This window comes from Silene latifolia, chromosome 11 (genome assembly GCF_048544455.1).
Source record: "Silene latifolia isolate original U9 population chromosome 11, ASM4854445v1, whole genome shotgun sequence".
Classification (NCBI taxonomy): Eukaryota; Viridiplantae; Streptophyta; class Magnoliopsida; order Caryophyllales; family Caryophyllaceae; genus Silene; species Silene latifolia.
Window position 1 is genome coordinate 14,265,405 of NC_133536.1, and position 10,877 is coordinate 14,276,281.

At 36.7% G+C, this 10,877-nt stretch overlaps 1 protein-coding gene across 1 annotated transcript; it reads left to right on the top strand.

Annotated features, from left to right (window-relative positions):
- The first annotated feature begins 7,465 nt into the window (after positions 1–7,465).
- LOC141611130 (acid phosphatase 1-like) lies at positions 7,466–9,129 on the top strand. Its single transcript, XM_074429579.1, has 3 exons — positions 7,466–7,951; positions 8,088–8,297; positions 8,727–9,129. The coding sequence occupies exons 1-3, from the start codon at positions 7,560–7,562 to the stop codon at positions 8,902–8,904; spliced, it is 780 nt and encodes a 259-aa protein (XP_074285680.1). The 5' UTR covers positions 7,466–7,559; the 3' UTR covers positions 8,905–9,129.
- Positions 9,130–10,877: the final 1,748 nt, after the last annotated feature.

Sequence of the window (10,877 nt, forward strand, 5' to 3'; positions counted from 1 at the left end):
TATAGATTTCATGCCTGTGCGATGCACGGACCTATTTGTAGTGGTCTATTGTTAATAACGTAGTAATTGGAAAATATTACTATGTCATATTATTGTGGTGTTAGCTTTAAAAACCAAAGTCGGACCTCAAGCCTAGGAATTAGAATAAATAGGATCATTATCGATAATGAACTCCCTAATGTTATCTTTTAAAAATAAAGAAATTAACATACCAAACATATTGCGGAGTATATTTTTTTTTGGTGAAATATGAATCGGTATATTATATATCAAAAACTAAAAAGAGTGTTAACATGTACAAAGGATCCCAAGAGGATCCCCAAATAACAACCAAACTGTAGGGACTATTACAAGCCAAGATTCCTAAGCATAGCTAGATTAACTTGATCCATGTTTGGACCAGCTTTGAACTTGATACGTCTTCTAGCTTCTTCCTCAATCTGTTTGGCCACAGTTTCCGGTCTAAGAAGGAAGTTATTGATCCTTGCATTGTTCCTCTGCAACCAGACATTGTAGCAGTAAGCATTCATCACCACTGCCATTATCTTCCACTGAACAGTGCCTGTATTACCTGCTACCATATCAGTGACAGCAGGCATAGGTCTGCCTAGCCATTGTTCTAGCTTAACTCTGATCCTGCAGCTGTAAGTACAGTAGATAAAGAGATGTTCTCTAGTTTCAGGCATGCTATCACAACAACAACAATGATCATCATTGCTGCAACCAATTTTAAACAGTTTGTCTTTGATGTTCAGTCCTCCTTGGAATGTGATCCAGGTAATCAGTGAGTGCTTAGGATATTGCGGAGTATATTATAAGTTTATAAATTGAGGATTTTCGATCGAAAACTGAATTTGAGACGAAATGAACATTATAAATGGATTATTTAAAGTTCATAAAAGCATAAGATTCTCGTTCTTTTCGCTTGAAAAGAGCTGAACTGAAATGAATTGGAGTTAGGCCCTATTCTTTTTGGGCTGAATAGAGCTGAGTTTAAATGAATTGACCTGAACTAAAATATCTTAAGTGAGTTGAATGTAGCTGAACTGAATTGACATTTGCCAAGTTAAATAGAGCTGAAATGAACTGAAGTGAACTGAAATTAACTAAAAAAGAACATGACATAATAGTAATTTGTGGAAGCACTCTCCTCCTTCTCTCTAAAAAACTCTAGCCTCCATCAACCAAATTTGGGGCTTCCATCGACCATTGATCGATGGTAAGCCCCTCAAATAGTTTAATTTATCAATTACTAGTATGAAATATTATGATTTAATCAATAAAAGTCTCCCTTTTGGTGAGATCCGTTTTTCCGTCTCTATTTTCGGAGTTTTTGCAGTCCTTGTCTTTCTAGGGTTTAGTATTATTATTGGAATTATAGATAAGAGCGGTTTATTGCTGATTCTTAATACGACTCTACAATGGATATGCGTTATTCGTCAGCGATCTATGGTGCCAGTAGAAGGTAAATTTTCTCCATCAATGAATCAAACGAAGGATCCCCTTAAAAGCTACATGAAGAGAGCGATACAAGGACGAGCCGAATTGTCATATCATGTTTTGAGATCCGTAGTTTTACAAGAGAAATTTATTCTTTGGTTTCTATTAGAATTGTTTCGATTATACCTATCTTTTGTAAGTGCCGTTTGACGTTTTATTAATGAATTAATCTTTTCTTTCAAAAAAAAAATTAACAGTAATTTGTGAAAAGATGAACTGAATTGAATAGAGTTGAACTGAATTGAAATGAGCTAAAATTAAGTCCAAAAGAACATAAGCGTAATACTCTTGATTCCCTACAACTATATAAAACATGACAAATTATCACCCAAAGTTGATTAGTTTTATACTCCCTTTGTTTTTTTTTATATTGGACTCTTTTACAGTTTGAGACACGCACTTCTCTCTTCAGTATCTCTCAAATTATATAATTAAATATTTTGATATGTATACTCATATGAAAGAGCTTTTCATACAAAATTTAATGGTATAATTTCTATAATTTTTGTTCGTCAAAGAATCGCTTTACAAAAGCAAAACGTCATATATCGAAAAACGGGAGAGTACTTAGCATACGGTTGGGTGATTGACTAACTTGTGATTTCATAAAATATTATCTTTTATAATTTCTACTATACTTGGCATACTGTTGGCCTTATTGAATATGATGTGATAATTATTTTCTTCAATTATTATTGTACTCAAGAGTATTACTCTTGGCTTTCGTATGCGTGTTAGATCAAAATTTGACGCAAAATAGGTTGTGAACAAAGTATCATGTTGGTTAGCTAAAGAAAGTCCAAAACTCCCGATGGTGCATATGAAATTTCGATTTGTTTTAGCATATACATTAATTAATGGTTGTATTAAACTTTGTTGACTTTGATTTTTATCTATTCTCTTTTTGATACATGTGGTCAAAATCATATTGAAATCAACCTTTGATATGAAATAGGTGTCAGTTAAAGTATAAACAAAAATTCTCATTCGTAATTTCATGTAAGTGCAACATATGTATCAAAATTTTATCGGTTAACTGTTTTTAAATTAGTAACATACGCAAAATCTAAAATTAATAATAAGATTAATAGCCTTTGAGACATTAACTTTGCAAGAATTCTCATTTTTTATTGATGGAGTAAAACATCCAACATAGACGCCGACATCGTCTCAAGTTTATCCTCGCATCATATCCTGGCCAAAATTACAAGTCTCTTAACTCATTCACGAGTAGCCATTCATTATTCAGTGTACTATATCCAACAAACTAAAGTCGGTTTATCCAAAAAATTATTAGCCTAAATCCATTGTTTTTCTTCCCCGAACTACTGCCAATCTGCCATAGCAAAATAAATAAAGCGTTAATATATATAACATGCAAAATTTAGGGACACCGTCAAATAAGAAATGGAGTCCGTTTTTGAAATAATGCTCAAAAATAAAAGAATTGTCGTTTTGGGTCGGTTTTGAAAACAATTATCGAAATGGTGTCCACGTAGGCTCGTTTTTGACGAGCCTGTATGAGGCTTAAACACGCCATACGTATTGGCGTGTTTACTTCAATGAACACGCCATACGTAATGGCGTGTTTATGCAGTTCAAAATTGGAACCAATTTCAGTAGCTGAATAAGGAAGGAAAGGAAACACGCCATTACGTATGGCGTGTCTTAAGAATAAAACACGCCATACGTAATGGCGTGTTTAAGCAGCCCAAATTTCTTACCTGAGTCCAGTAGCTATCATAATGGGAGAAAATAGAACACGCCATACGTAATGGCGTGTCTTAAGATAGAAACACGCCAATACGTATGGCGTGTTTAGGCAGATTCTTTTTTTTTTTTTAGTATATCCTTCCCTTTCTACCAAATTAAACACAAAACATTCATCATCTCCGCCTCACAAACACCAAGTGCGATAGAACAAACCTCAACAAACCTCACTCCCCTTCTTATTTCTTCACCTCACACTCATCTCCGGCGAATCTCCGGCGTATCTCCGGCATTATATTGGGTTTTTGCTTTTCAAATTACACATTCTACCTAATTAGCAAGGTAATTTAATTCTTTTAACTTATTTAATTTCATCTTTTGAATGTAGATTTTGCTTATTTTGTCTTCATTGTTGGTAATTATGTTGTTTTGTACCTAGATCTACAACTTATATGTGTTAATTTAAGGTTGTTTAAAAAAAGCCCCAAATTTTCGAACCCTAATTAGGTAGGATGAACGATTTCTGATTTTTAATTGTTGTTTAGGTATGTATTTTAGGGAAATTAGGTTATTGGTAGTTGATTTATACTAAATTTGTTCATTTTTTTTTATAGAATGGAAATTTGTGATTTTCCTCTTATTTGTTATTGGGATGGAGAAGTGTTGGAGCAAAATGGATGTGTAACCTATAGAGGAGGGAATCAATGTTTTATTCTAGCTAGTACAAAGATGACATATCTTGAATTAGTTGAAGAGATTTATAAGGGAATCGGTGTTCAAAGTTTGGGTACTCAATTGAAGGTAATGATGAAATTTCCGAGTGCCGGGTGTTTCAAAATTGTTCCCCTTAATAATGAGGGAGCCTTTAAAGCGTTATGGGCAAGTATTCGTCATTCACATGCTCCTTCAATGGACATATTTGTAGAAGTTTCTACTAGTCAAATTGTCATTCCTACACCAAGTATTAGGCTAGATGATGTTGCTCAATTTGTTTCACTTGAAACTAATTACGTAAATGATGGGGAATTTTATGGTAACTTAGAAGGTGATGAGATTGATGAGGAATTGGCAATACTTGATGAGAATTTGTTGGCAAATGAAGAAGATGGTGATGATGATCTTGTCTTTGCTAGTGCTCCCATCGTTGAGTTTAATAAGATTGATCAATTTAGTGGTCTTCCGGAAGATGCAAATGAAGATGTTCTACATCAATATGTGAGGGCATATTTGCTTATCTTAATGGCAACTATCATGTTTCCGGATAAGAGTGATAATGACATACAAGTTATTTATTTGCCTTTGTTGAGGGATTTGAGTAACTTAGATAACTACTCTTGGGGAAGTGCCGTACTTGCTACTTTGTATCGCAATTTATGTAGAGCAAGCAACGTAAAGTCCAAAGACATTGGAGGTCCCCTTGTTCTATTGCAATTGTGGGCATGGGAGAGGATTAGTATTGGTCGACCTACACTCACGAGACCCGTTAATGCTACCCATCATGGACCGAACCCATTAGGTTCACAACATCAAATCAGGATTGACTCATTGGGTCGTAGGTGGGCAAGTGTGATTCGTAAGAGGCCGGAAGGGGTGACCACACTAATTGGGTATAGGGATGCTTTTGATTCAATGCGACATGATCAGTTCACATGGCAACCTTACACCCGACAGGTTTTGTCTTTTTGCCCCGTTTTGTTATGATGACTCCGACGATTGGACAAAGATGGCCCCTATGATTTGTTTCGACATTGTTGAGTGGCATTTTCCAAATAGGGTAGCTCGTCAATTTGGGTGGAAACAAATTATCCCGTTAAACTCTGATACCGAACCAAAATTGCACAAAGTAGACAAAAGGGGTGCCTCTTCACGGAATTGGATTGAAAAACATCAACCCTACATAGCAAATTGGGTTAGGAGGGGTGATTTTCGGTTTCGTGGTGAAGAGGATGATATTGAAATGAACTATTTCGACCCCTACATGGTTTGGTACCGGATCGCACTATTCTTCGCTTGAACCCTTTTTCCCCACAAGCTACTTATCAAGCACCCTTTGGAGCCACAGAATATCTTGTAAGTACACTTTAATATACTTGTCTTAAAATTCTTAACCAATATATCATAAAATGTGATTAGCTTATACTACTTATTTTGTTTTAGGCGCAAGGTTTCGTCAATGTCCATAATACATGTGATACGGAGCTTCGACAAATGCCTCTTGAGGTGCCTCCTCATTTCCGGACAATGGTTTCACACCTACTGGACTACTCCTCTCAATCGCTTGAACATGTAGGCTATTCCCATCTCCTTCAACCAACCGTAGAACCAAGGCAAGAAAGTTCACCAATGGTTCAAGATTCCCTCAACTCAATGAATGTGGATGACGATGCACCATTGGTTCAATACACAAGGAGAGGTAGACGCTCTAACTCATCCATGCCGGCTAGACACTCTATGTCTTCCATGCCTTCCATGTCTTCAATGCCGGCCATGTCTTCAATGCCTTCCATGTCTTCAATGTCACCCGTCAATGAAGAAGGTACCCCGGAGCCTAAGAAAGGGTTTTGGAATCGCCTTCGACGAAAAAGCAATAAGAAGACTTGAGGACTTGATGTAATAGTTAGAAGATTAATGGTTTGTTTGACATTTTAGATGGTTAATTTCTTTGACATTTTAGTTGTAAAACTTAGATTTTAATCCCCTTGTGCGAAACTTATGTGTTGTGTAAACTCGGTTTTTATTTATAATAGGCAATGGTTTGTGTTGTCCTTTGCATTGTTGAGCATTGTTGAGTTTGGTTTTCTGTTTTGGCAAAGGAAAGATACGAGAACGAAGGGGATTTGTGCAGCAATGAAAAAAAAAAATACAACTGGCTAAACACGCCATACGCTATGGCGTGTTTAAAGAGGAAGACACGCCATTACGTATGGCGTGTTTAGTTTTTGGCAATTTGATCAGCCACTGGAAAGGGGTTGGAAAATTGGGCTGCTAAAACACGCCATATGTAATGGCGTGTTTACCTTTCAAGACACGCCATACGTAATGGCGTGTTCTATGTCTTTCCTTATGTTGCTACTGACTTTTGGTTAGTTTTTTGAACTGCATAAACACGCCATTACGTATGGCGTGTTCATTGAAGTAAACACGCCAATACGTATGGCGTGTTTAAGCCTCATACAGGCTCGTCAAAAACGAGCCTACGTGGACACCATTTCGATAATTGTTTTCAAAACCGACCCAAAACGACAATTCTTTTATTTTTGAGCATTATTTCAAAAACGGACTCTAAGAAATGTGAAAGAGCCAAAATTCTAGTTCTAAATACAATTTGAAAACACCATTCATTATACATTTAAAACTTCAAACCAATACAATTGCTTTCTTGAAAAAAATCTAACCTTTGTTGCCTAATTGTCATGAGTATCGTCGATAAATCCGACTGGTTGTACACCATAAAATCCTAGTCAAAGAACAAATTATGAGATTAGTAACGAATACATAAAATACATTAATACATGCAACAATTAACAATTAAGAATAACTGACTAACTAAGCTAATGACGGTATGCAAGCATGCAACAATGGTAATATATATAAGAAGACAATCATGATTGTATTATATCAGAATTCTAAAAATTGTTACTGCTTTAGTTTAGGATTCTAAAGTAAGATAAAATTGGTACTCTTTCATAACTTGTACGAATGATAGATTTTTTTTTAGCTACTTATACCGGTTGAATGCTGCTTAAATAAAAGTTTATAATTACTGATCTTTTAGTCGTGGTAGAATTCTTGATAGACTATGACGATGATAATATTTTTAACAGCTTGTACTTATCAATTGCTTATTATATTGTATGATTAGGTAGTTCGTACTCGAAGTGTTTCGTAAAAGTTGGAGTCTCTGAGATCGCTCGAAAAAAGTTTACTTTAATAATATAGATAGATAGATAGATAGATATTGATTGATTGATTTGGGTTTTGTTTTTGATAAGGGTGTGACAACTTTACCCTACTATCAATCCCCGATCCGAATACTTCGGATACAGATCGGATATCGAATAGTATGTTAAAAGTTTTCGGATATACCCGTAACAAATAAGAATTTGTGAATTTAAATATACATTACCCCACATCCATCTGTCCATGGTCCTTACATTGTCATTCAATAATTTAAATAAATATCTCCACAAAAAGACACATTATTTCACAATAATTCACGTTTCGTCGTACCAAAAAAATAAATAGTAGAAAACTATTATTCACGTGTCAAATTGCCTCTCTCGATCGAGCCATAAATTGTACGCATTTCTATAATTTTACCAATCAAAAACATTATACCAATTAATAACATGAGGCTCATACAAGGGTTCCATCTTATGAATCTTATCCTACTAGGGCTTGTGGTAATCCATGGCCATTCTACCGCGATTCACCTCCTTATGCCACATAGCGGTTCAGGAGGTCACCCAACCCAAGGCTTAAATTGTTTAAGCTGGCGGTTTGCTGTTGAAACAAACAATGTTAGGGATTGGAAGACGATTCCAGTGGATTGCGAGAATTATGTTGGCCATTACATGTTGGGGGCTCAATATAAACAAGATTGTTCCATTGTGGCCGCTTCTGCTATCGACTATGTTAATAGCCTAAATATTAGTAAGGGTAAGGATATTTGGGTGTTCGACATAGACGAGACTTCCCTCTCAAATTTGCCATACTATGCTAGGCCTAATGTTGGATTTGGGTAAGACCCTGTACTTTTAGATTTAATTTCAGCTCTTATAAATTCAGTTCAATAATTATCTTGTAAGACTGTTGTACCTGTTACAATGGTCGTTCTTTTGCGTGAAATTGATTGTTGATTATTATGGGGTTTGCAGAGCGTTCCCGTACAATGCGACAAGTTTCAATGAATGGCAGGTTGAAGCAAGTGCACCACCGATAAAATCGGTCCTAAACTTGTACAACAGATTGCTAGAACTTGGTGTCAAGGTTGTTTTTCTAACCGGAGCAGATGAAGAATACAAACGGTTCAAGATCCGCAATATGAAAAATATTGGCTATAAGAAATGGCTCAAAATGATATTCAAGTAAGTTTTCACGTCATTCTTGTGAAATGGATGTATAACTTAATTGTTGAAGTTATGATAAACACGTAATGATATATAGTTAGCTTTCGTTTCATGGATGTTGATGAATTGAACTCGATTGCTCCGTTTACACACATGCGCAGCACAAATTCTTGTTTAAAATCAAAAAATAATTCGCCTTTAGTTAAATAGAGATGGATGACTGGATGAGACAAAAAAAAAAAAAAAAGAATGCAATACGGAGTATTATACAGAGTAATCTCTAATATGGATATTACCGTTTTAAGGGAGACTAGCTAATGTGTCATTTAATTCAAGGTAAATAAAAGACCAATGAAAGGGCGGAGTATTATATGGAGTACTTTATAATATGAGTATATACTTATAGAAAACTGTCTTTGAAAAGTATTTGCTTGGTTTATGTGACAGGACATCGAATGAATCTAAGCTGAAAGCAGTGGAGTACAAATCAAGGCATAGGGAAAATTTGGAGAAGAAGGGGTACAAAATAATAGGGAACATTGGTGATCAATGGAGTGATTTATTAGGACCGTACCCTGGCTTGAGGACATTCAAGTTGCCTGATCCTATGTACTACATCGCCTAATTTGCTGGACGAAGAAATTACTCGTATATGTAAGTAGGGTGTAGTGGTAATATACCCCTAGTAACTAGTAAGGGTACCGAAGTAATCTTACCACTTAATATAAATAAGCGAGTTTCTCGTATTTCTAAGGCTACATTTGGCCGTTTGCTTTGATATCATATTAGACATTGGTGATGTTGTAAGCTTCAATTTTCTATCTATGAATTAGTGCTCGTTATGGGTTTCTGTCAAAAAGAACAAACCTTCCTAGAACGGGATGTGGCTTAATTTTCCGCACCCATTTACGTTCTTTTGAGAGTATACAAGTAGGGATGATAAGTCTAAAACTGACCAAAATAACGTGAACTTATGTCTCATTTCTTCCTTCAGTTAGTCTTGCTGAAAACGGGTCGGAGCAAGTGACGGGTAATGTCACTCACAAAACGGATAGGGGGGATAAGGTGGGGGCACCCCCATGTGCTTCCCTCTCTCCTCTATTTGAGTCATTTGTGAGAGGAAATGGTATCCGTCACTCCAAAGTGACGGATACGTGCCGTCTTCAATGAGATTTTGTGTTCTTCCAAACAAATAAAGTATAGGACTAAAGGTAGAAATTAGACGTGTTCATCTAAGCTCTCCTAATGTCATTCAGAGTCCAATTCAACTCGTAGTACAAGTTACGTGGGTCACTCGAGTTGATTATAGGCCAACACAAAACGAGTTGGGTCATATCAGACTTGGGTTGTGTCGGTTCAATGATGGGTTCAGGTTGCTTATTGTTCATGATAGGTCATCGGTGGATGAAAATCAGGTCGGGTTTGGTTCGTGTTGGGTCGGGCCAGGTATTCAACATATATTTATCTTGTGTGTTTGATTCTAAATAGGTAATTTCATGTTAAAACAATGCATAAATATATTTACTTTAATGTTAAGAGAAAACAATTATAATGAATATCATTTTAGTCTTATTTACGCCATTATTAAGTTGATTTCGAGTCACCTATCGATCGGGTTGAGTCAATATCAGGTCACGGGCCAAATCATATTTGGAACAAATAAGATTGCTATTAGATTACCCATTTAACCTCAGACCAAATCGGATCGGTTTCAGTTCACCCAATTTCCGAGTTCTAATAGTTTGAATATCGGACGATTTAGTTAAATTTCTCGAATCGGGTGAACATTTACCAGCTCTAAACTCCTAGAGTTACGGCTTACAAGTTACAACAGTCAGACTATAAGTGCTCAACATGACGAGCCAATCTGGCCCAGTCTCATGGGCCGACTTTCAACGGCCCAGCCAGCCCGTGTGTCAGCCCGTTCCTTCCCTCGAGCCGGACCAGTGCCGCATTTTCCTTAGCCCAGTCCAAACACTAAAAAATTAAAAATATAGGTAGCCCGGTGTGATGATCCGCACATTTCGAACCCTTAGATTTATTTATACTTATGTAATTTCATTTCCCTTGTATATTTATAGTAAATACTTTCCTAGTTTAGCATAGTTAGTATAACTTTTCTTTCCATAAATAGGTATATCGCTATTCTACACTTTCAATGTTTCCTGCTACCAGGATGTAAATATCAAATTTCCCTCTTTAGGAGTACTAGTCAATCAAAAATCTACTTCCTACCAAGTTGTCTTCTTATTGTTTGTTGTTGCTTTCTTGTGGATGACTCTTGCCTTTACTTCACTAACAAGCCCGTGAGTGTCGATCGAGACTAGGATTCCAACACCCACAACCCAGACCGATTACGAATGCACTAGTGCTTGACAAACACTAGTGCTTGACGCTCTCGCTTGCATTCTTGTCGAGTGTTTAGATAAGGGTGCGCGTCACGCCCCGACTCAAAGCTTCGGACCGTGACACCTGGCTCGCCCCGCCCTGACTCGATACTATGTAGGCTGGGCTCGGGCTGGACAAAACCTTCCCAACACTGACTCAGCCCGGTCCCTCACCTGTGCGGCTGTGCCGTGCTAGTGCTGCCAACCCTTA